We start from the raw sequence: 26,636 nt of genomic DNA on the forward strand, positions 1-26,636 counted from the left end.
TTGTAATTTTGCAGTTGGTGTGTCTTGCTCTTGTTAACGAAGCTTCGTCGTCTAAAACCGAAAAGAGAAAATTTCCCTTGGCAACGCTACTGGTCGGCGCTTGCGTCGATCTTGGCCTTGAAGGCTTCTTAGATTAATTGGACAAAATCATTTCATCAACATGGCCGCAGACAAGACGAACTTAGTATAGCGCTCTCTACCTCATCTACTGTGAGCCTGTGCAGCTCACCCCTCTTTAGCATCGTCGTTTCTTCAGTAATATACGAAAGCGGACCATACACGGGGGAGAGGCTCCGACTTTGCCAGACAATGGCGGATCTCCTCCCTCCTCGCGCTGCTACTGATCTCTTCGGTGATCCAATTGATGTACAGCCTCTCTGGTTCAAGAAATCGGCTTTCCTCGAACCTAATTTCGATTCTGAATCATACATTTCGGACCTCCGATCCTTCGTACCCTTCGACAATCTGAGGGCCGAGCTTAGATCTCATCTTTCGTCCCTTAAAAACGAGCTCGTTGAATTAATTAATCGCGAGTATAGCGATTTTGTCAATCTTAGCACAAAGCTCGTTGATGTGGATGGGGCGGTGGTTCGGATGCGGGCCCCCTTGTTGGAGCTGCGGGAGAAGATAGGGCAGTTCCGAGGAAGTTTGGATAGTTCGCTTGTTGCGTTGAAGAATGGGTTGAAACTGAGGGCGGAAGCGTCAGAGGCGCGGGAGACCTTAGAGTTGCTGCTTGATACATTTCATGTCGTGTCAAAGGTTTGAAATTCGAGAATTACCCTTTCCAGTATTTACAAAATTTGAAATTTGTCACTGACAAAGAAAAGAGGACATGCTTTCTATTTGGTTGGTCTTTTTTAGTGGCATTGGTGTTTTCAAGGAAATTATTATTTTTCAATTGTTCAACGGAAATTATGTTGGAGCAATTACTGGTTTGATTGTTTTATCTCTTATTCTTAGATCTATGATTCTATTTGTTCGTTACCGTTTTAGTATACGAGTAGAAGGGCAGTATCAGTAAATCATTGTCTCGTTTTCAGTTATTCAAGGAAGGATATTCCGTTGGAGTACCAGCTTTTGAGTCTACGAGGATTGCTCTATGTTAATTTTTTTCTTGTGCCTTATGATGTTTGTCATTGCTGATCTCCAAAAGATTCACTTAAATCTTATTGTTTAGTCAGCAATTAAAATATTATTTTTTATTTAATTGCTCCTTTTCCATGCTATATAGAGAAACAAGGTCAGAGTTATGCTATATGCAAATTTTCTTAGATCCTTTGAAAGCCTAAATGATGGACTGATGGTTTCTTTACATGATGTCAAAGATGTTGTATGACCTTAAACTGTGCCCTCACTCACTGATTTGATATATTTGTAGGCAATCTTTGGATTAGATAGCTGTGCTGAACTACATTATTTATGATTTCAGAACCATCTATAGGAAGGGTTGAACAGAGGATTTTTTGGTTATTTATTTGGGTGTAGTGTTAACTCTAGGATATAAATCTCTTTGCAGGTTGAAAAACTTATGAGTGAATTACCTGATGTGCCAACCGATTGGTCAAGTGCAGATGTAGCATCCATGGACAAGAGTTCTTTAAGCAACGGTCTTTCATCACAACTTGCTGAAAATGGAATGAACCTTTGGGAGACTCAAAGCATTATTTTGGAAAGAATTGCCAGTGAAATGAATCGGTTAAAATTCTATATTGCACATGGACAGGTCCCCTCTGCTCACCCTCATGAAAGTTTTACATTTATGAAGATTGGTCATTTTTCTCTTTATACATACTTGGAATTGTCAGTGAATAATAACTGCATGAAAAGATGCAAATGATGTTCTCAAGTTGGTCGAGAGTTCATTGAATTCTTATTTTTTTTCTCCCTTTCTGTAATGAAATTCTTATTGTTCTAAAAAAAGGAAAAAAATTTCTCTTGAAATCATCTAATATTATAGAGAAGAACTTTAGATTCTATAATTTCTGTTCCAACCATCAATGATAGAGAAAAACTTTTGATTCTCTAATATATCTGTTTTAATTATCAAAATATCAGTTTTTTACTTGGTTTCGAAGCCTTTTTGACCGATTCTTTTAGGTCTTTCTCTCTCTTTCTTTGTTTCAGCTCAAGAAGGGAAAAATCAAAATTTTTTCTTCCTCTGTTTCTGCTTTCCCCAGTAATTTATTTATTTATTTTTGCTTTATGTGAGAAAGTTTCACTTTAAAAAGGTGGGCTCTTTCTTTAATAAATTCACACATTCTATAAAAAAAATCACGTCCTATTCCGGTCAAAAAGGAATCTACTGTTTCCCCTAGTGATAAATTTCAATGAATGTAGGCTCTCTTCGGTGGAGAGCGGTTGTGTGGGATTTTTTAAAAGCACATAATGTTTGTGTTACTTATCTCCAAGAGATAAAATTGCCTCTATGGCTAATTCTTTAATACAAGATATTTGGTATAAGGCATTGGCCCAATGGGTGGCTCTAGAGACAGTGGGCATACTATTAACGTTGGACTCTGCTTTATTCAGCTTAATTTCAAGTGATGTGGGGCTTCATTAACAGCCTATTGAAGTCCTAGGCTGAGGGTTATCTATCTCTTTGTATGGCCCTACTAATGCACAGGACAGAAGTGTTGTATGGACTGAGATACAAGGATATCTTACTCAGTGGCCTCTACCATGTGCGATATGTGTTGATTTTACCATTGCTTGTTTCCCTCTGAAAGATTGAGTAACATCAATAGGCTTACCTGTTCTATGTGAGCTTTTTCTGACTATATTGCTGATAATGCATTAATCAATGTTTCTATGTCTGGGGGCCTCTGTGGTTGGTCAGATGGAAGAAGAATTCCTACTTGGTCAATGCTGGACAGGTTTCTTGCTTCTCAGGAGTGGCTCATTAGATTCCCCCTTCTTCTAGATTTGAGGTTGTGTGGCTAGGAGATAAAGATTTTGTGCTCCTTGAGCAGTGGTAGAAGAATGCTGTGGTTCAGGGGTCTCTATCAGATTCCCCAAGATTGCAGGCAGTAAAGGGCAGGATCAAAGAATGGGCTAGTATTAACAGAGCTAGTGTTGCACATAAGAAGGCTACCCTTCACCAACTAATACAAGATTTTGACTTGAAATAAATTGGGGATTGTCTAAGTTGTATGATCAAGAGATTTTTTAAAATAGGATTTTCAGACTGTTGTCACTCAGGAGTGGTTATACTGGAAACAAAGATCTCGCTTTAAGTGTTTAAAGGAAAGCGATGCCAACACAAATTTTTTCCATGCTGTAGGATCATCTTGTAGAAGATACATTTCTGTTTCCTCCTTGTCTATTAATAGGATCTCTACCATTGACGGGACATTATGTTGAATTCTTTTATCAATTTCTTTCAGAAATTATCAAGATGACTGTGCAGATGAGTTGATCAGACCCTTTACAGTCTAGAAGAAATTGAACTGGCCCTTAAATTGATGCCCAGTGACAAAGCACCAGGTCTGGATGTATTTATTACTGAGTTTTACATGAAGGGATGGCATTTCTAAAAGAAGATGTTCTCTCAATATCTCAATATTTCAAAATCTATATATAAACTGCTCCCCACCTTCAAAGCCGCGACATCCTTCTATGTAGGGAATGGGAGGATCCCCTCCTTTTCTAGAATGATGATTGGTGCGGTCCCCGTTCTCTCGTGAGGAGTTTTCTGGGCTCTCTAGGATCTATATATAAACTGCTCTCCCACCTCCATTCGACTTCCGGCCTATCAGTTTCACCACCAGTCCCTACAAGGTAATTGTGTGCCTCCTTGCCAATCGCCTCAGGGAGGTTTTCCTTATCACCATTCATCATGGCCAGAGTGCTTTTATCAAGGGAAGGAACATATTAGATTTGGCCATGACATATCATGAACTCATCCACCATTTTAAGGCTTTAAAGCTCCCCAAATTTATCCTCAAGCTTGATTTTGAGAAAACCTTCGACAGAGTTAATTGGAAGCTTCTGGATAATCTCCTGGGGAAGATGGGATTCAGGGAAAAATGACGCTTCTGGATTCAATATTCCATCTCCTTTGTGAGCTACTCCGTTCTTCTCAACGGAACGGTATGTGGGTATTTCAAAGGATCCAGGGGTATCAGACAGGGAGACCCCCTTTCCCCCTTGCTCTTCAAAGTGGTAGCAGAATATCTATCCTCCTTGATTTATTCGGCCAAGAACTTGGGATGGCTCCTTCCCATGATGGACTGCACAACCTTTGATGTGCCAATCCTTCAGTTTGCGGATGAAACCATCTGTTTTGGGGTTGACACTATGGATCAAATCAGGAAGTTACGTGTTGTTTTGGGACTATTTGAATTGGCTTTTGGTCAGAACATCAATTGGAAGAAAACCACTCTCCTTGGCTATCACATCGACTCATTTGTGCTTCAGGGTATGGCAGACTATTTAGGGTGCTCATTGGGGAATTTGCCAGTTACTTATTTGGGGCTCCCACTTTTTGACTCTCAGCCTTTGGCGACGCTAGGGTCCCCCCTTATTGAGAAATTTGAAGAGACTAGCTACTTGGATGGGCAAACTTTTATCTATTGCGTGGAGACTCACTCTCCTCAAGTCTTGTTTGGCAGGACTGCCAAACTATTTGCTATCTTTCATGTACTGTTCGGCCTCCGTTTACTACAGGATTGACGCCATCTGTCGGCGTTTTCTCTGGAAAGGTTCTGAGGAGTCCTTCAGAAATCATTTAGTGAGTTGGAAGGATATTTGCATGCCCCGCAATTGGGGTGGTTTAGGGATCCGACCTACAAAGGAGATGAATAATGCCCTTATGCTCAAATGGATTTGGAACTTCAACGTCAAGCATAACATCTTATGGAAAGATATGGTCAGGTTCTACCTTCAGTTTTTGGGTGCCTGGTAGAGGGAGGGTGGCGTCACGCGCCTCTTATCCTCAATTTAGAAATCAATTCAAAAACTCCTCCCAATATTCAGAGATGCAACTTTTCACACAGGCAATGGTAGGACCCTCCTTTTTTGATCGGATGAATGGTGTGGCCCCCGCCCTCGCTCTCTCTCAAAGGATTTCCCGGGGTTTGCTAGGGTGGTGAGGGACCTCTCTTGCTTAGTGGCTGATTATTAGAGAGACCGTTCATGGAGTCTCACGTTTCATCGGGGATTAAATGATGAGGAAACTTCGGATTTTTGCTCTCTCCTCTTTTGACTCAATGACATTACTATCCGTGAGCATGCAATTGATAAACTAACATGGAAGCTCAGTATTAATGGCTGATTCACAAGTGCATCCGCCTACTCTCATATTAGAAAGCAAAATTACAGCATGCATGAGTACAAGGTAAACTTGTCATGGAAGCTCTCAGTGACAAGTAAAATCAAAATTTTCATGTGGACGACCATCAGAGAACATATCCTCACCTTTGACAATCTCCACAATAGAGGCTACACAAACCCCGATCGTACATGTCCCATTTGTGGTGTGTGCGATGAGACAATCCAGCATGTTCTCTTACATTGTGATTTCTCTGGGCAAGTCTGGATGAAGATTCTTCAAAAGATTGGGCTCCAACTGGGGCTGCATCTGGACCTCTTTGGCACCTATGGGATGATTATGGGGATCCACCTTCCTAGGTTGGGCAAGTTAATTCTCTTGGCATGCCTCGCGCATGTCCCTTGGTACCTATGGCTAGAGCGAAACAACTAAAGATTCAATTCCAAGGCTAGCACTTCGGAAAATACGGTTTCTCATGCAATGGGCTTTAACTCGAGTTGGTTACATACTAGAAAGGAGTTTGCATCTTTACCGGGTGTCTCCCTTCGGAAAAATTGGCATTTGATCGCGCATATGACATGCCCTTGCAGGACTCCGGTTATGGCCACTTGGGATCCTCCCCCCTTGAGACTGCATCAAACTCAATTTTGATGACAGTGCTTTAGGCTGTTCTGGGCTGACTGGAGCAGTGGTGTTTTCAGAGATAGTAGTGAAGACCCTATTCTATCCTTTGGGTCGGTAGGCATTGCTGATTCAAATACTACTAAAGTGAGTGCTCTTTTATTCGGACTCCGAATGTTCAAAGAGTGTCTCCATGGCAAGTTGCTTATTGAAGGAGACTCAAAGATTGTCATCAACTGGTGTTCAAAAGATAGCTCCCCTCCTTGACGTCACTGGCCTATCACTGATTGTATTGTTGACATTGTGTCATCTATTCATTGTAGATCGGAACTTCCCAACAATCTCTCATTGTTTGGGAAGGCTGCCCCCCCCCCCCCCCCCCCTTGTAAGCTGCTCGTTTGAGCTTTCTCTTAATAAAATTCAGCATTATTTAAAAAAAAAAAACCCTGCTTGGTGGTTGAAGTGTGCAACAACCAATCTTGGAATTTGCACTTTCGTCAGGGTTTAAATGACAAGGAAGCCGATGCCCTATCCTCGGTCTTATCCAGCCTCAATAGCATTGTCTTGCGTGATCATATCCATGATAAGTTGATTTGAAAGCCTAATGCAAATGGTATCTTTTCGGTTGCCTCCGCTTATTGCCACATTAGTGGAGGGGATTCCAACTCTTTAGAGCACAATGCCTATACAGCGTGGAAACTCTCGGCTCCTAACAAAATTAAGTTCTTCTTATGGATGGCTATTCGAGAACAAATCCTTGCTGCTGACTACCTTCACAAACGTGGATTCATCCGACAATACCTGCCCTCTTTGCGGCACATATGAAGAGTAAGTTCAGCATGTTCTCCTCCATTGTAGCTACTCTTGGCGTGTTTGCATGGCCATGTTTCAAATTTTTTGCATCCAATTGGGTCTCCACAAGGATCTCTTTGTCACCATCCAGATGGTGTTAGGGACTCATTCACCTAAAATTTGCAAATTGCTTTCCTCCGCTTGCCTGGCTCACGTCCCTTGGGGTCTTTGGCTGGAGCGCAGCAATCGACACTTCAACTTCAAGTTCAGCAATATTGAGAGCGCCGCCACTTCTACAGTGGGTCTTATCTCTAATTGGCTGCACACCAGGAAGGAATTTGCCCCCCAGGCAGGAATATATCTTAGATGGAGCTGGCGTCTCTTGGCTCATATGTCGGGTTCTCATAATCCTTCTGCCATGGTCGAGTGGACTCTTCCTCCCAGTGATTACATCAAGCTGAACTTCGACGGTAGTGCCTTGGGGTGCTGGGGGCGTCTTCAGAAATCACAGAGGTGAAGTCATCCTTTCCTATACTGGTTTGGTTGGTATTGTGGTTCAAACACCGCTGAGCCTTCATTATGGTGTTAAAGTTTTCAAGGACCGACTTCATGGAAAGATCCTTTGTTAAGGAATAGTCCCACATGGATTAGTGAGAACAAATATGTTGAGTTTATTAGTTGGGAAAGATGTTTCCTAAGATGACTAGTCATTTTGGGATAGACCTTGAACCCAACTTCTCATGGTATCAGAACAGGTACTCATATGTGGGTCTTCATCCAAATTATCCATATGTAAGAGCCCAAAGGGCCTACATGTGAGGGGGAGTGTTAAGGAATAGCCCCACATGAATTAGTAAGAACAAATATGTTGAGTTTATTAGTTGGGAAAAATGTTTCCCAAGATGGCTAGTCATTTTGGGATAGGCCTTGAGCCCAACTTCACATCCTTATTGAAGGGGATTCCAGAGTTGTCATCAGTTAGTGCTTGGGATCCGCTTCCCCCCCCCCCCCCCCCAATCCAATGGCGCCATTGGCCCATCCTATCCTCTATCTTAGACTTTGTATCTACCATTTCTTGTTCATGGCATTGTGTACCTAGATCGGTCAATGCCTCGGTCGACATATTAGCTAAGCTTGGGACCTCTCTGCAATCTCTCATTGTTTGGGATGGTCCCCCTAATAGTTAATTCAACTCTTTTGTAGCTCCCTTTTAATAAAATCAGAACAATTTTATCATTTCAAAAAAAAAAAATCAGAACTATTTTTTTAAAAAAAAGATTTAATGAGAAAGATATTGCATCCTCAGCCTTGGGAGCTACCTTCATTGCCCTAGTGCCAGAAAAGGAAGGAGTTGATCACCCAACGAACTCAGGCCATAAGTCTCATAGCTAGTCACTACAGACTAGTAGCCAAGGTACTTCCCATAAGGCTAGCACATGCTCTCATCCAACTATAATTAGTGACACACAATGTGCTTTTGTTTATGGATGCTAAATCCTGGATTCTCCGCTTATTATGCATGAACTTATATATGAGTACAAGAAGGAAGGAAAATCAGGAGTGGTTATCAAGCTTGATATGGGAAAAACATTTGATTCTGTAAATTGGAAGTTTTTAGACACGTTGATGGCTCAGATGGGGTTCCCTGATATATGGACACAAGGGATGTATCTAGTTGTCTTTCTTCAGCTTCTGTCTCTGTCTTATTAAATGGTCCAGAAAAAAGGTTATTTTTGAGGATCTAGGGGTGTTCGACAGGGGGATCCGTTGTCTCCTTGCTTTTTAATATAGTAGATGAAGGTCTTTATCATTTTTCAGTTTGGCCTCTCTGCTGGTCCACACTTTTTTATTCATTCACTGCAGTTTGTTGATGATGTTATTTGTTTTTGTGAGTGCTCTGTTAATCAGATACTTAAAGTTAAACTCTACTGCAATTATATTCTTTGATTTCTGGCCAGAAGATAAATTGGTTTAGATCTGGTATCTTTGGCATGAATATAAGGACCGGGCAAGCGCTCTTGTATGCCTCAATTTTAGGTTGCATTCATATCTCTCTGCCTTTAACATATCTTGGACTACCTTTGTTCACTGGAAAACCTTCTATTAGTATCTGGGATAAAGCCATTGAGCAAATGGAGCATAGGTTAGCTTCATGGTAAGGGAACTTGCTGAATTTGGCTGGCAGAACTGCTTGATTAAATCTGTTCTTTCAGGCACTCCAATTTATTTTCTGTCTCTTTTTTCGGGTCCTCAAATCTGTGATTGTATGTATGGAGAACATTCTGCAACGGTTCCTGTGGTGGCTGCTGAAAATAAGTTCCAATACTCGTTGGTGAGGGGGTATATGTTTTGCTTTAGTAAAGCTGAAGGAGGGCTTGATGTTTTGAAGTTGAAGGTGAATAAATTGATCCTTATTATCAAAACTGACAGAAACTCTTTGTGGAGGAAAATTATAGCTGCCAAGTACAAATACTATGACTCCTTATGGTCCCCATCTACTGCTTCCTCCCATCGACATTCTTATTTATGAAATGGAATTTACCTTCTTCTGGAGGTCTTCCAGAGCTATGTCCATTATCATTGGCAAGATGGGTGGCGGATTAAAATCTGGTTGAATTTGTTGTCTGGAATATACCTCTCTCTTCTGCCTATCCTCGATTATTTTACCTTGGTACGAGGTAAACTTGTTTTTGTTTATAATTCCATGTTGGAATATGCAGAAATGCAGCTACCCGACATTGGGCACTTGATTTCCGTCGAGCACTTCTAGATTATGTGATATCAGATTGGGTCCATTACTTCAATCCTTGGATTCCATTTTTATCAGGCCATATGCTCATTTACCGATTTGAAGTTTTGAATCCTTGGGTAGCTAGAGCATCTCTCCGTAAGACTTTGACCTCCTCTCATGTTCCTTGCTTTTCCAAGGTCTCTTCAGTTTGGAAGTTTGAGGCTCCCTCTAAAGTCCTGCATTTTATGTGGTCAGTTGGTCATGGAAAAATTCTTCCATGTGACGAGTTACTGAAAAGAGGTCAGTTTTCATCAATAATTTATGTAAGCTATGTGGGTATGAAGAGGAATCTCTTAGTCATTTGTTATTGCACTGTTCTTTTAGTTGGCAAGTTTGGAATTCTATTTTGTGTGGGTTTGGGATTGTTGGATGTTTCCCAAATTCAGCTGCTGATTTTATTGCTCAAGCTACTAAAGCACCATTTTTAAAGGATGGATATTTACTTCTGCAGCTGTCTGTTGCTGCTGTTTTTTGGCACTTGTGGAAAGAAAGGAATTCCAAGACCTTTTGTAGGATACAACAGTCAGTAGGTGTTTTTGAAGCAATAATCCATTCTAGTTTGCCGCGGTCGGCTTCCTTTGAGGTTCTCTCACAATATCCCTGGTCTATTATTTGTCGAAATTGGGGTTCTCTTCTCTTTTCTTAATTCCCCCACGCTTTTGTTTCCTTGGAGCCCGCCTTTGACTAGTTTTCTGAAGTTGAATTTTGATGGGAGTTGTCTGGGTAATCTAGGTCTAGCTGGATTTGGAGGTGTATTACGGGATCATGATGGCATGATCAAGTTGGCATATTCAGGTCCTCTTAAGCACGGAGATTTCCTTGAGGTTGAGTTCAAGGCTATTCTTCTTCTTCAATTATATGTTCACAATTTCACGGAATCACTTGTAATGGAAGGAGATTCCAAGGTGCTTATTTCATGGATTTCCGGATCTTCCAATTCCTAGTTGGCGTTTACGACATGTATATGACGAGATTCTTGCTTTATCATCTCAAGTAGTCATTTTTTGAAAGCATGTTCCTCGGTTTGCCAATCTGTGGCAGATGGGTTAGCTAAGTCTAGGGTTACATGTTCATATAACTTTGTGGGGGATTCTCTACTCCTTGGGGCTTAAAGGCTACTCTTTGTAAGCCACTTCATAATTAATAAGCTGCTTGCCATTCTCAAAAAAATAAAAGAAAATTAGGATATCTTTTTGGCTTACGTTTTTCTCTTCTCCTTGTCATCGGTTTTTGTTTTCGAGGGTGGAGCAGCAGGGTGGGAAAAAGGTCTTATAATACATAAAATTAAAAGTGTGAGCATGGCGGTTAAAAATATCAATTACATCTATTGCACTTTTTTTTTTATGAATGGTGCGTACATTGATAAAAAAAAGGAAAAAAGAAAGACAATAAGAAAATTAAAAAACCTAAGTCCGGGGGCCTGGCTCCACAACAAAGTGTTAGAGAGAAATTGCCTGCCTTGGCCTGGGTGTCTGCCAGGTGATTAGCAGAGCGTGGGATGTGATTCCATTTACAGCTTAAAGGGAAAAATAAATTACATATTTCATTGAACATATCCCAGTGACGCCATGGGGGCCTGACGGGGGTTGCACACCAATTGATGACCACTTTTGAATCGCCTTCAATACAAAGGGGACTAGAGAGGTGGCTAGAGAAGATTTTGAGCCTGTGCAACAGTCTCGAAAGTTCTGCTATGGTAGAGTCTGAGTTGCCAAGGGGGCTTGCATAGGAGAAGAGGAGGTCACCATTTTCATCGTGGATAACACCATTGAACCCTGCTGGACCTGGGCAACCGAGAGCACTTCCATCAAAATTGAGCTTTGAGTGCCCGGGAGGAGGGAGGGCCCATGTAGCCATGGTTGGGGGGGGCGAGAGGGCAGAGATAGACCAGCGATTGTCTGCCAGTTTCCCCTGAAGTTTGTATCACTGAAGTTTCTGAATTCTTTTTTATTTAGGAGCTAGGCAGTAACTTGGCTTGTGATTTGCTCAGTCAGAACCTCAATAGGAGAGGTTTTGAATTTGAATTTCCTCCTGTTACATTTTTTTCAGAGAGCCCAAAGGACAGAGAGGGTCTAGGATAAGGGTGCCTCGACGGATTAAGGAATTAGAAGTTAAGATTTTGTTCTTGCATGCAGACCAGATGAAGAATTTGGCACGTGGAGTGGCAAGGAGGTCCCAGGCATAGGCTGCAGGGTGTTTTGGGTGTGCAGTGGAGAAGTTGCTTTGGAATTTGTAGGTAGAGGATGTGGAGAAGGATCCTTTTGGGCATGGAGTCCAGATTAAAGTATCACTTGAGTTATTTGGCTTTTTGACTGGGAGGTTGTGAAGGAGCTCAGAGGCAAAGAGAGCTTCAAGATCAGTGAGGCGCCTTCTTAGGTTTAAATTCCAGTCCCCATTTTCTGACCAGATGTTAGAGATAAAGACCTCCGAGTTACCCGAGAGGCCAGAGATTTCTAGGAAGCTATTTTTGAGTGGGGATTGGCCAACCCACCAATCATTCCAGAATTTTGTTGAAGCTCCATTTCCAATGTAACATTTTGTTGCCATTTTGAATTTGGGGAGAAGCCTAACGATTTTTTTCCAGGCAGGTGAGAGTGAGTAAACTCGCCCCCCACCTCTGTCCACAAGCCAGAGTGGAGATTTGATTTATCCGCAATGAAAGCTCTCCAAATCAAAGCAGGTTGCATATTAAATTTCCAGATCCACTCAAGGAGAAGAGCAGAGTTTGTGTTGGTGATATCCTGGATACCCAGCCCACCCAACGATTTTGGCTTGCACACTTCCTCCCATTTAACCAGATGATATTTTTTTCCCCTTTTGGGCCACCCTAGAGGAAACGTCTCTTTAGAACGTCAATTTTGTTTCTGACTGAAGTTGGGCAGTCGGACATAGATAAAAAATAGTTGGGAATTCCCTGCAAACAGGATTTGATTAGAACTAATTTGCCCGCTTTCGAAAGGAATTTTCCCCACCAGGAGGCAAGCCGCCCTTCCAAGTGCTTAATGACAGGGTGCCAAGAAGCCTTAGAAGGGAGACGAGGGGTCAAAGGGAGCCCCAAATAAGTTACAGCAGATGATTCAATGTTGCATCCAAGATAGCTTGCCATAGAACTAAGTAACCCAGACTCAATATTGTAACCCGAGAGATGATTTCCCCCAACTGATTTTTTGCCTAGATGAGATTTCAAATAAGCTAAGTAGGGCACTTAAATTGTGAATTTGGCTGAGGGAGCCATCACAGAAAAGAATTGTGTCATCCGCATATTGGAGGAGGCTAACATTAAGGGCAAGGCTAGGAGAAATAGGATTTAGCCATCCTGACGTTTTTGCCAGACGGACCAAGGCAGCTAACTGCTCACCAATGAGAGTGAATAGAAAGGGGGATAAAGGATCCCCCTGCTTGATTCCCCTAGAGCCCTTAAAATATCCACAAGGTTTGCCATTTACAAGGATGGAGTAGGAGACATTAGAAATACAACTTCTCATCCAGAATCTCCAACAAGTGGGAAAACCCATCTCACCGAGGAGGTGGTCAACCATCTTCCAGTTGACCCTGTCAAAGGCCTTCTCGAAGTCAAGCTTGATTACCACTCTTGGGTAGTTCGATTTTTTGAAAAAGTGAAGGACTTCATGGGCTGCCATAGACGAGTCTAGGATGTTTCAACCAGCAATAAAAGCACTTTGACAAGGACTGATGACACTTGGGAGAACAGGCTTAAAGTGCTTGGCCAGAATACAGGCTAAGATTTTGTAGGAGCTTGTGGTGAGACATATGGGTCTATAATCTTTGGCCAGGGTAGAGATGGATTTTGTCGGGACAAGAGTAATGGAGGCGCCAATGGTCTATTGCACTTGGATATACAATCTATGACCCTTCGCTAGATCTTGCCCAGGATATCTCTGCTGGTTGCAAATTGGATGGATTTATGATGATTCAGTACTGAATGGTTTAGAAATCACGGAGTTTTTTCATCGTATCCCTTGATTACCTTGCTTTGGCTGACCATCACTAATTGTATATATTCGTTCGGCTGAATGGCCCCATGAGGGGCTTCTTGATACGAGTTCTGGGCTGCAAAAAAAGAATTTTTTTTAAATAAAAAAGAAAAGAGTTTGTTTAATCAACATTCAAAAAGAAAAGAGTTTGCTTAATCAACATTCAAAAATAAAAAAGTTAGATTGGTTTATATGACATAAAAGTTATTGCTCTGATCAATGCACATTTTTTTGTGGGAATACAGGACCTTCCGTTCATCAAGAATATGGAAGCACGGATTAAGAGTGCCAGTTTAGTGCTGGATGGCAGCTTAGGGCATTGTTTTATAGCAGGCTTAGAGCACAGAGATGCAAGTGCAATTTACAACTGTTTACGTGCCTATGCGGCAATTGATAATACTTTAGGTGCTGAGGAAATTTTCCGTTCAACTGTTGTGTCCCCGATGGTTCAGCAGATTATTATTCCCAGCAGTTTTTCACAGGTGGTTGCTGGGTCTACTACTGATGAACTTGCGAAGGACTATCAACTAATCATGCAATCCATTGAGAAGGACTGCAAATTTTTATTGGAAATTTCTTCCTCTTGTGGGTTATTGGATTTACTTATTTTATTTTTGATTTGTTAACATTAACATGTGAATATTTATTAAAAGTTCTTTTTTTCTCTGTGTGATTGCCAGCAAATTCTGGTCTACATGTTTTTGACTTTTTGGCAAATTCAATCCTTAAAGAGGTTCTCATAGCTATCCAAAAGGGCAAACCAGGGGCATTATCTCCTGGCAAACCAGATCTGTTCCTGAAGAACTACAAATCGAGCCTGGAATTTTTGTCTTATCTTGAAGGTAAAGATGGACACAGTTCTTCATATTATGAATTCGGTGTTTAAATCTTTGCTGTACTTTTTTTTCTTTTCTTTTTGAAAATGAAATCTTTGCAGTACTTTATTTTCATTTAGTTTATAATTTCCTGCTGTCATGCAAGGCTTCTGTCCGTCCAGATCTGCAGTTGCCAAATTTCGATCCGAATCTGTATATAGTGATTTCATGAAACTATGGAATGTTGGAGTCTATTTCTCTCTGAGGTAACTCCATCAGCACGAATAATGGTGATCAATAGTATTGTCAATCTTTTTTATAGTTTTTGGTCTCTCATTCCGAGATCAGCAAATTCTGTGGCTGATGCTTTAGCCAAGCAAGGAGCCTCCTTGCAATTTCTTGTTGTTAGGAGTTGGTTCCTCTTTTTTTGCTCTCTTAATAAAATCACATTTCATAAAAAAAAAAAAAAATAGTATCAACCGAAGAGTATTGCATGTAGAATACCCCTCCCTCCAATCACTTGTTGTAAAGGGAGGGCCCCACTAAGTTGCATGTTCTTGTTTTCCTGAAATAATAGCTCGCCATTTAAAAAAAAAAGTATCAACTAAAGAGTATTGCAAATGATTATTTTGGCTAATAGTGTTCAGTTAATGTTATTACATCAGGTTTCAGGAGATTGCTGGTTCTCTGGATTCTGCACTTACCGAGACTACCATAATGCAAGTTCAAAGTTCAACATCTGATAGGAAAGGGTATTCTAGAGAACTAACGTTAAAGCAAAGTGTTGCACTTTTGGAAAGTTTGAGCTCCTGCTTGAAGGAGGATGTGCTACTTTTCTCTTGCTCAGACAAGTTCCTCCGTTTATCTTTACAGCTTATTTCAAGGTGACCTTTATGAGGGCTTTGGACTGATTGACTGATAAGTCACAATTTTGCTAATTATAGTTCCCTCACAACATCTTCTCTTAAAATTTTGCAGGTATTCAACATGGTTGTCTTCTAGCTTTGCTGCTCGCAAAGCAGGGAGTGCTGGGTCAAACCCAGGGTCTGACTGGGCTGTAGCTGCTAGTCCAGAGGATTTTATTTATGTAAGTATTGATTCTTCTCCTTGTTGTTGCTTATTGAATTTTAGGTTGGGGCTGAGCCGTTATGTTGGACATTTGGGGTTGGATGGTGAAGAAGAGATGGAAGTATTTCGTGAAGATTCATGAAGACTATTTGGGGACTTGTTCTCTTCTACAGTCAAATTTATTTCTCATTACCTCAAGCAAATTCATTCTTGAATTTCCTGTTGCTTTTGATTGGAAAAGGGGAAGTTACTCATAGGCTGCCTTATCTGAGTACTGGTCTTTGTGTTATTATTTGCAGTTTCTCGTGGTACTTCAATCCTGTTATCTTCTGAAGAAAAAGTTTGTTGTTCTTTGGAATAATTTACAAAACTAGAAAGCTGAGGTGAAAATGTTCATGTGGGATTGGTAGGACTTCAAGTGCCTTTGGACCAGTCATCTGGGTCTGATTGTAGTTTTTGAATGAACAAGCTAAACTTATGTGTGGGAGCGCTGGTTACATCTTGTGTGAAGGTCCTTGTTTGGTGTTTTGAAGCTAGTTGACAGAAATAACTAAACTCAACCCATGCTTTTCTCACCTGATGTTGGCACTTATGCTAGCTTTGTTGGTTTGCTTATGCTTGAATTAAACTGAGTTGAATATTGACTCAATAGAATTTTACTGCTTATCTTTTCGTTTTCAGATTGCTAATACTCATTGCAGGTAATGCATGATATAGGTTGTCTGGTTTCTGAGCTTAATGGCAACTACTTGGAGCGGGTACTTGAACTTCTTGCTCCTTGTGATACTGAAGTGCTTGATCTAGTTAAGCATAGCATCAGTCAGGGAGGCAAACTATTGGAGGATGTGAAACCGCTCATAATGGAAATGATGACTGAAGCTCTTGTGGAGAAGTCTGTTGAGGTCAGTAGGGTTGGGGAATTTTCTATTTGACTTATATGGCGATTCTAATTAGTGCTAGTTGTTACTCCTGTAGTCATTGTTTTGGAATTTTTTTGTTATGCCTTGTTCCTTTTTTCTGTATTTGTGGCAGGGACCCATGATTTCAATGTTTTGGAAATGTTATACACCGTTTATTTCTGTATTTGTGGGCAGAGACCTTGATATGGTCCCAGATCTAATACAGCGATTCGGAGGGGAAAATGAGGAGGAGAGGAAAATCAAGCCGAAGGGAAGCTTGAAAACCCTAAATTCGTTAAGGAGAATGCACACTCTCGAGCTCGTTGAGGAGAACCCAAACCCTCTGTTTAATCAAAATTCAGAATTTTTTTTTCCATTCCATTTCCCCTCTAAATAGGGTTCCTGTCCACAAGGTTCAAGAGAAAATTACAATTTTGCCCCTCCACGGCATTTAACTTGAAAAACAAAGGTTCAAGGGAAAATTACAGATTCGCCCCTCTACGGCATTTAACTTGAAAAACAAACTTAATGACTCAGTAACTAACTCAGCCAAAGTAATTGACTCAGCCACGGCTTATTTGCATGACTCGGCCTGTTATTGGGTTCATAACATTACACCCCCCTAGAGAATGAGCTTGTCCTTAAGCTCAAAAGTAGGGAGGCATGCCGACGTCGCCACTTGCTCCATTCTGGTAACTTCTGCTTCTACATGAACAATCCTTGTGTGATCTGCCCCAACGGCTGCCTCATTGGCAAAATGCAGCATGTCCCTGGTAACCTCAGGAGCCGGATTGAGCTGATTCCTAATTACTGCTGGCTGCCCAAGTTCATCCAGTGGCCCTTCACATGTTTGTGCATACATTGCTGTCATGGCTCTACAAAAAATTAAAAACAATGCAGAGGGCACAATAGTCTTGTCGGCCCATTGGCATTGTGGATGATCTTTTATCATATCAACAAAACTATGTTGGAGGTTTGACATGGCAGCAGCAATGTTCCTGGAATTGGGCTGAGAAGTTGGTTCAAAGACCACCCAGTGATGTAGAGAAATGTGTGTTCCCTTTTTAGACAAAGCATTCATCATACTGCCCATGATCATGTTGACCCCAAACTTCATTTTAGCTCCATTACCAACCTACCCCAAATAGAAAGATTTCTTCCCCATGACATTGAAATCAGGAACTGCTTCCTCATACAGTGCCTTCTCTCCAGCAGGAAGGATGACATGCTGGGCATCTTCAGATAGTTTTATACTACCTGAAACAGGGGCTGCAAGAAAATATCCACCCTTCGTTGTGATTGCCTCACTAATTTTTTATGAAGTGTCTGCATCAACTGTTGACATGTCAATGTAGCCTTTTCCACTGGATATTTCCTCAAGCACTCCATCTTTGTCAAAAACAACCGAGAGTGTAGCCGCTGGATCAGATAACACAGCTATTGTATACTTGCACTTCTTTATAACTGCATTAGGGGTTTCTCCTATTGAGGCACCCTGTTCAACAAGCTCTTCACAGTTGGTGAGAATCCGATTCCATATCGTGACCTTAAATTCGTGTTTCAGGAGATTCATAGACATTGCCTTCCCCATGATTCCTAAGCCCAGAAATCCAACCTCCATTTCTTCAGTTTCTCTAGCACAGGGTGATCCATGGACTCGGGAAAAAAACTGCTGCTCCACTACCGATGTCATAGAAGCTAGCTTTTATAGCTGCAGCAACAGCGGTAACAGCCTAAGTCCAGAAGAACCTTACCGGTTCACAGTTCAAATTGGCACAGTTTCTGGAAAATCAGCATAGAAAGCTGCCATCCTGCATTCACTGGCCCTCTGAGAGTCTGGAGCCAAAACAATCCCCACCCCACTATCTCCATCTTCACTGGGTTTTATGGTAGTTATAGCAATTACGATTCCAAACCCGCACCCAACACTTGTCTGAATCCGTCTGAGCATGCCAACATAGATCTTGCAGGCTACATCACCCCCAACAATAGGTGGAACTCTGCATAACCCATGTGCTGGAAAACCAGCAGCTTTGTCTAATGCTCCATGACTATCCAAACCCAGAACTAAGGTTGTCAAAGACAAAAAAAAATTCTGGAGCATTTGCTCAATTACTGCTAAGGAGTTATCTAACAATTCACATTTTGCATATAAATTCAGAAAGGTAGGTCCTAGATTAACAGGCAATTCCAACCTTTTCCTTGTTATGTAGAATTGAACCCATTTGTCAGTGTCAAGAGTTCCAAGAATGACACATGCAGCAAGAACCCCGATGACATATGTTGCTGTCCCTGTGCTGCAAGAATCAGCTGTATCCTGTACAGGACTGTAATCCTTGCTCACAGCAACATCACCACCCATTTCAACAAACCCTCTTAGCATAGAAATCCAGTACTCCCCCTTTTTTGTAGGCATTTTATCTAGTATAAGATCAGCCTACTGCAAGAAAATTTCTTTCTGGGCATGTAATGCCACTGGATGTGATGTAGCTCTAAATTTCTTAGGCTGTGTAAGAGACACATCACTGCTAAGGGTCATTATCGAAAATGTAGCTTTCGGGCAGAGTTACCTTCAATACTGCTGGAACAGTGTGCAGCGCTGAAAAAAATGACTGTAGCCATCCCACACGTTGCATATACATCCACTAACATTGCCCCCTTATCCTGGTTGGCAGCATCTAATGGTCCACTGGCAGCACCCATTTTTGTCTCCCATGCAATAAAGTCAGTCTTTCCAGAATTAACAACACTTGCTTCATTCTGCTCAGCTTCTTCCAAATCCTTACTGTCAGTTTTCATCTGCTGCTATTGTGCATCTTTCTTCACTGCAACAGCATCAGCAATTTTATAATTCTTCATCATCTCAGTCTTCATGTGTTCTCCTGAAATATTTTTGATAGTAATATCCCTTTTATTCTCTACATATTCCAGGTGCTGCTCATCTGCATCCTTTCTAACAGTTTTTAGTTTCTGCTGTTGTGCCCCTTTCTGCACTGCAATAGCAGCAGCAAGTTGAAAATTCGTCAATCTGTGCAACCCAGCAGTCTCCCCATTCTTTTTCACGTCGGCTACCATATCATTTCCAGAACTCACCCCTGGTTGAAGAATTGCAACGAACAGTGTCCGAACGGAATACATATGACCCAAAAAAAATTAAGCAAAACAATTCTCCCCCTCTTTTGAGCTTTCTCCAATCCTTTTGGGAGAATATGACTGTTGCTGGCCCAAGCGGGTAGGTCTTCCCAATCAAGCTCAAGATGTTGAAGCCGTTGCTGCGGTCCTGGGCCTCTGAAACGAAGGCCTCTTCCTTGGCTGTGAGTAGGGGTGGGTTCGAGCCCAGCCGAGCCCGAACCTACCTATGTTCGAACCGAACTTGATTTAAATATTTCGAGCTCTAGCTGTGCCCAACCTCGAGCCTAAAATTGTTATCGAGCTCGAGCCCAATAATTTAACCGAGTTCGAGCCGAGCTCGAGCTTCAACATTCATTTAAAACTTTTCAAAAAATACATGTCTCGAGTTCGAGCTCCAACATACATTTAAAACTTTTCAAAAAATACTTGTTAAATAAATTGTATATAAAATTATGCATACATTTTACATAAAATTGGGCATGACCTCTACTTAAAATTGGGCATAAGGGTGACATCGAATTGAGTTGAGCCCGAACCTTCCTATGTTCGAGCTGAACTTGATTTCAATATTTCAAACTCGAGCTCGAGCCTAAAATTGTAATTAAGCTTGAGCCTAATAATTTTAACCGAGTTCAAGTTCGAGCTCTACCCGAGTTCGAGCTTAACCTACATTTAATACTCTACATAAAATATATGTCAAATAAATTATATATAAAATTATGCATAAATTTTATAAAAATAATGATAGGGGAGGTTCGGGATTGAATCTCGATAATGGATTAGAATGCATTAATATTAATTTTTTTTACCCCAAATGTTGTCTAGCTTATTTTGTAATTTTTGAATCTGGCCATAAATTTACTATGGCCTCCTTTGTGCCCCTGGTTGAAAATTTATATTTTAGGAAAAACTAGAAATATTTTTCTTAGGTTACATATTTCCAAAAAAAACCTTTAAATAAAATCCTATTACTATTAGTGACTAACTAGAAAATTACAAGAAATATTTTAAAATTTTCTTAGGAAAGTTAAATGGACCTTTTATTGCCTATTCTAGGAAATAAATAAAAATTAATAATTAATCTAATATATTACTCTACTTATTGATAAAGTTTTATTCAAATAAAATGTCAAACACAAAATTGCTATGAAAATTGCCTCATGCTAAAAGTATTACAGCATCAACTGTCAAATACTTATTCAAATATTTTCTATACGGTTTTCGCAGGAAAATCTTACTTAGAAAATTATATGATTTTTTTAATAAGAATTTCCAATTAGAAAAATATTTCAAAAAAACATGAGGCACTTATAGTCCCTAGAAACGTATTTCTACTAAAAATGTTTTTTCAACATTTATTAAAAAACCACTAATAGTCCCTAAAATTTTTTACTATTTTTTTCACTTATTTATGATCTTGCACAGTGACCACAGAATTGGTGGTGACAGAAAGGCAGAAGGCGGCTGGTGAGGCAGTTGTCGACGGCGATAGAGGCGGCCACAACAGCGGACTGGAGGGGCTCGGTGGTGACGAGGGGAGGAAGAATTTTCCCCCCTCGCTCTCGCTCCCGCTCTGCTCGGCTGGTCCCGATCCCCCTAATCCTGCACCGCTCGTTAAATTAACGAGCCGGCTTGCGAGCTTTCGAGCCGAACCTTGATCGGTCAAGCTCGACTCGTTAATTTAAATGAGCCAATCCCGGATCTCGAACTCGGCTCGAGATCCAGGTATACCGAACCGAGCTGAGCTTGAGTTGCTCACGAGCCGACTCGGTTCGAAGCCACCCCTAGCTGTGAGAGCCAATGCCCTTGCTCAGATAGCCACTCTCGACTCTGAGGAGGAGTCTAGAGGTCTCTCTTCGCCGAAAGTCTCTCAGAGTTATGCCCTTCAAGAGCAATTGCAGTCCTTCGCCCACAACGAGCTAGTGCATTGGAAGCAACGTGTAAGATTCAAATGGCTCTCTGATGGGGATGCTAATACTAAATTCTTCCATGCAGTCGCCTCTGCATGAAGAAAGGCCAACTACAACACCATGCTCAGCGTCAACGGTGAGACCACCTCGGACCGAACCCTTATTTCTGACTCATTGGTGAATTTTTTTGCAGATTTATACTCTGATCACCAGCCCATCCACCCCTTCTTCCAAAGGGTGAACCTCCTGGTTATTCCATCAGCTGCAACTAGCCTCATTGAGCTTCCCTTCTCTAGTTGGGAAATTGAAATTGTTGCCCTTGGTCTTCCTCTGGATTGTGCTTCAGGCCCGGATGGATTCAATGGGGAATTTTATCGCCGCTGCTGGCTCTTCATCAGAGACGACATTTCCGGGATGGCCCGCTCCTTTTATCAGCATGACATCAGATATAGGAGCATTGGAGCCTCGTCCTCGTCCCTAAAAAAGATGGGGCAGAGGTCCCATCTGATTTCTGGCTGATCAGTCTCACCACCAATGCATATAAGGTGATTGCGTGTCTCCTCGCTAGTAGACTCAGGGCAGTCCTCCCTATTGCCATTCACCATGGCCAGAGTGCTTTTATTAAGGGAAAAAACATTCTTGATTCGGCCATGGCATGTCATGAACTTAGTCATCATTTCAAGGTCCTCAAACTCCCCTGATTCATCCTCAAGTTTGACTTCAAAAAGGCATTTGACAGAGTTAACTAGAAGTTTCTGGACACCCTCCTAGGGAAGATGGGATTCGGGGAAAAATGGCGCCTCTGGATTCGAAGTTGCATCTCCTCTGCAAGCTACTCTGTCCTTCTCAACGGAACAGTTTGTGGGTATTTTAAGGGAGCCAGGGGAATTAGACAGGGAGAACCCCTCTCTCCTTTGCTCTTCAACATGGTAGCAGAATATCTATCCTCCTTGATCTACACGGCCAAGAACATGGGATGGCTCTTCCCCACTACAGATTGCACAACCTTTGATATTCTGATCCTCCAGTTTGCGGACGATACAAGTTGCTTCGGGGTTGGTACTATGGATCAGATCAGAAAATTGCGTCCTGTTTTGGGATTATTTGAATTGGCTTTCGGTCAAAATATAAATTGGGGAAAAACCACTCTTCTTGGCTACCACATTGATCCAGCTGGGCTTCGGGATATGGCGGACTAATTGGGATGCTTTGTGGAAAATATGCCAGCTACATATCTTGGGCTCCCATTTTTTGATTCTCGGCCTTCAGCGTCACTATGGTCCCCCCTCATTGTGAAATTTTAAAAGAGACTAGTCACTTGGAGGGGTAAACTCTTTATCTACACCGGGGTGTCTCATTCTCATCAAGTCTTGTTTGGTAGGGTTGCCAAATTATCTGTTATCATTTATGCACTGTCTGGCCTCCGTTTGCTCCAAAATTGACGCCATCCGTTGGCGATTTCTCTGGAGAGGATCAGAAGACACCTTCAGATACCATTTGGTTAGTTGGAAGGATATTTGAGGATTGGGCATCCGACCTCCAAGGGAAATTAACAAAGCTCTTATGCTCAATTGGATTTGGAATTTCAACAACAAGCATAACAATTTATGGAGGAATATGGTTAAATTCTACCTTCAGTTTTCGGGTGCCAGGTGGAGAGAGGGTGGCGTCACTCGCCTCCTATTGCCGATGGAAATCAATTTTCAAGCTCCTTCCAGTATTCAAAGATGCTACCTTGTTTCACACGGGCAATGGAAGAACCCTTCTCTTCTGGTCGGATGAAGGGTGTGGCTCCCGATCCCTCTCAGAGGACTTCCCACGGCTGCATAGGGTGGCTAGAGACTCTCTTGCTCTGTGGCTGATTCATGGAGTGATCAGTCATGGAGTCTCTCGTTCTGACGGGGACTAAATGATGAGGAATCATTGCCTTTTTGCTCTCTCCTTACCAGACTCAACAGTACTATTATCCGGGAACATTCGGTTGATAAGCTGATTTGGAAGCCCCATACTAATGGCCGATTTGTTGTTACTTCTGCTTACTCTCATATCAGAAAGCAAGACTGCAGTATTCATGAGCATAAGGCAAATCTGGCTTGGAAACTCTTAGCGGCATGCAAAATCAAATTTTTCGTGTGGTCGGCCATCAGAGAATAGATTCTTACTTCTGACAACCTTCATAGAAGAGGCTTCACCGCGCCTGATCTTTCTTGTTCCCTTTGTGGTGAGTGCGATGAGACAGTCCAGCATGTCCTCTTACACTGTGTTTTTTTGTGGCAAGTTTAGATGAAGATTTTTCAGAAGATTAGGCACGAAATGGGGCTACATCAGGACCTCTTCGGCACCTTTGAGATGGTTCAAGGGATTCACCTTCCTCGGCTAGGCAAGTTAATTCTTTCGGTCTGTCTTGCGCATGTTCCATGGTGCATTTGGCTCGAGCGGAACAACCGAAGATTTAACTCCAAAGCTTGCACCCTAGACAACACGACTTCTCTTGCTGTTGGCCTCATCTCGAGCTGGCTTTATACAAGGAATGAATTGGCCGCTCTATCAGGTGTTTCCCTTCGAGAAAATTGGAGTTTGATCTCCCATATATCTACCCCCTGCAGAACTCCGAGTATGGCCATCTGGGATCCTCCCCCTTACGACTGCATTAAGTTCAATTTTGATGGTAGTGCTATTGGCTATCCTAGGCTGACAGGAGCAAGCGGTGTGTTCAGAGGTTTCAATGGAGACCCTATTCTTTCTTATACTGGTCTGATGGGCATTGCCGATTCTAATACCGTTGAAGTTAAGTTAGTGCTTTGCTCTTCGGCCTCCAAATCTTCAAGGATCGTCTCCATGACAAGTTAATCATTAAAGGCGACTCGAAGACTGTTATTAGTTGGTGTTCCAAAGAAAGCTTCCCCCCTTGGCACCACTGGCCAATCAATGATAGTATTGTTGACATTGTATCTTCTATTCATTATAATTGGAATCTCATTCCTAGATCAGCCAACTCTTTGGCTGATAAATTGGTAAAATTCGGAACTTTCTAGCAATTTCTCATTGTTTGGGAAGGTTTTCCTCCTTTGTAAATTGCTCTTTTGAGTTTTTGTCTTAATAAAAATCAACATCGTTTATAAAAAAAAAGATATCGAAAAAATAAATATTGTCCTATTGGAGGGGTGTAGTGTTGAAAGATTTTTAGTACAGAGTCAACAAGTACCTCCAGGTTTTCAGAGAACTAGTTTCTTTGTTGTTAATTTTCAATTTTCCATATTATATGTTATTTTTATTGTTTTCTCCATCCATTGCTGAAATTTGTTAGTACTACAGGACTTGAGGCAACTGAAGGGTATAACAGCTACTTACAGGATGACTAACAAACCACTTCCTGTGAGGCATTCACCTTATGTTTCAAGTGTTTTGCGACCATTGAAGGTAATTTCTTTTTGGACTTTTCTAAAAATTGATTTATATCATTTTGACATGGACAGTACATTTAAGGATTGTGGAGAAATCATGGCATGTTTGAAATTGCACGTGAATGCATTCTGGTCTTGGAACTGGTATTTATTTATTTTTGTTGAATGTTACTTGGAATTGGTATTTTGGATTGTATATTTTTTAGCACAATGAGTAACAGATTGTTGTAAATAACACAAAGAAAATGTAAAAAGAATTATCTTTGTCATTAATTAAAAAAAGTTCCCATGAGTTATTTGACTTCTTCTACTCTCTTGGAAAAGATCAAATTCTTCCCATGACTCTATTTTTTTTTTTTTTTTTGAAAGGTAGGCTAATAATTTTATTGTTAGAATTACTTTTGTAAGGTTAGCTAAGTTCAGATTTGAGATCTCATGAGTTGGATGAGGCATTGCTTGCTTGTCGTCATGTGTGTAGCTTGTGCTTCTGTCAGTACATGGGGAATATACATATTGTACTAGTTTTTTGCCAGTGCATCCTGTCAAGAACTACCTCATGAATAAGGTCATTGGGTTTTCATATTCTGAATGCCAGGCTCTGCTACAAACTATAGTGACTTTCTATTTTCTCTATTTATTTATTTTTTGAATACTAAAATATTTTATTAGGCAGAGGGCAAAGATCCTGAGGAAGTAAAAAAACAAGGGGCGAATCCCTAAGAGGGTTTTATTGTTTTTTTATTGAAAACGAAATTTTATTCTCTTCACATTTGCATTCTTTATTGTTCTGCATAAAGACCCCCCTAAGAGGGATCTGCAATTTATTTTGGGGTTCAATTGTATTCACTTTGGGTGTTCGAAATCTTACCATTTTTTTTTTTTTTTCACATAAGACTGGCTGTTTGCGTATAAAATGGAGCTAAATATCCAATGCCTGCAGGCTTTTCTTGATGGGGATCATGCCAGTTATTTAACAACAGAAGCTAGAAACCAACTTCTACGTGGGGCTGCTGAAAGGATCACTGGTCGTTACAATGAAATGGCTTCAGATCTTGTCAACGTGGTAAATAAGCAACCCACTTAAAAGCAATGCCAGAGTAGCTTCTCAATGTTTTTCCCTGAAATTTTTTCTGCTGGTATATAACCTTTTTCTCCTTGTGTACTTGGACTAGGCAAGGAAAACCGAGTCCTCTCTGTTAAGGATTCGACAAGGTGCCCAGAGAAGAGCAGGGGCAAATGCTGACCAAGTTGATCAGAATGTCTCGGACACTGATAAGATTTGTTCGCAATTATTTCTTGATATTCAGGTACAGTGTTTGTTCCTTTGTTTATATTTTTTTAGCATGGAGTTTGGTGGCGTAATTTTGTTTTTTTTTCCTGTAATTCTGTATTAGGAATATGGGCGAACTCTGGCTGCCCTAGGGATTGCAGCAGATGAAATTCCAGCATATCGTTCATTGTGGCAATGTGTGGCTCCACCAAAAAATCAAACACAAATTGTGATCTAGTATATACCACTATAAACTTCGTTTATCCTCTACTAACAGTTCCAACTCTGTAACTTTCTTCCTATCAATTTTTTGTTAGTTTTTTTAAATGTTGATTGCGTACACTACATCCCATTCCCAGTTGAGACTTACTTAAAAAACTCGCCTTTCCTGAAACCTTGGCCCTGACAGATTTTTATCCCCGTGCCCTCGATGTGCTGTCTTATTGGATAGCCACTGTTATTGCTATTTACCGGAGTTGTGTAGTTAGATATTTAGTGGATTTAGGTGGGAAGTTTGTCTTAAGTTATTTTACAGCCATGGAAGGCAGATTACATTCCTGCAAGCTAATGGCAGTTTTCCTACATTTGTCCCAACCATTTTTCCTTTCTATACCCTACTGGAAATGGTTGAAAATTGGTCTATTGTTTCCTCTCGATGTTATGGGCTGTG

The 26,636-nt window shown here is 41.1% G+C and overlaps 1 protein-coding gene and 1 pseudogene across 1 annotated transcript; one reads left to right on the forward strand and one right to left on the reverse strand.

The window, feature by feature from the left end:
• LOC137951510 (conserved oligomeric Golgi complex subunit 2) lies at positions 1-26,432 on the forward strand. The gene is made up of 12 exons (XM_068798210.1): positions 1-759; positions 1,517-1,723; positions 13,714-14,053; positions 14,149-14,310; positions 14,450-14,549; positions 14,949-15,167; positions 15,262-15,370; positions 16,053-16,253; positions 24,608-24,712; positions 25,637-25,759; positions 25,869-26,003; positions 26,091-26,432. The coding sequence occupies exons 1-12, from the start codon at positions 310-312 to the stop codon at positions 26,202-26,204; spliced, it is 2,265 nt and encodes a 754-aa protein (XP_068654311.1). The 5' UTR covers positions 1-309; the 3' UTR covers positions 26,205-26,432.
• On the reverse strand, positions 16,598-17,939 carry LOC137959338 (glyoxylate/succinic semialdehyde reductase 1-like; annotated as a pseudogene).
• Positions 26,433-26,636: the final 204 nt, after the last annotated feature.

The sequence above is a fragment of the Aristolochia californica genome, unplaced genomic scaffold, assembly GCF_029961685.1.
Source record: "Aristolochia californica isolate CCGP_79_NKW_82.1479 unplaced genomic scaffold, dmAriCali1.0.hap1 SCAF_1, whole genome shotgun sequence".
Classification (NCBI taxonomy): Eukaryota; Viridiplantae; Streptophyta; class Magnoliopsida; order Piperales; family Aristolochiaceae; genus Aristolochia; species Aristolochia californica.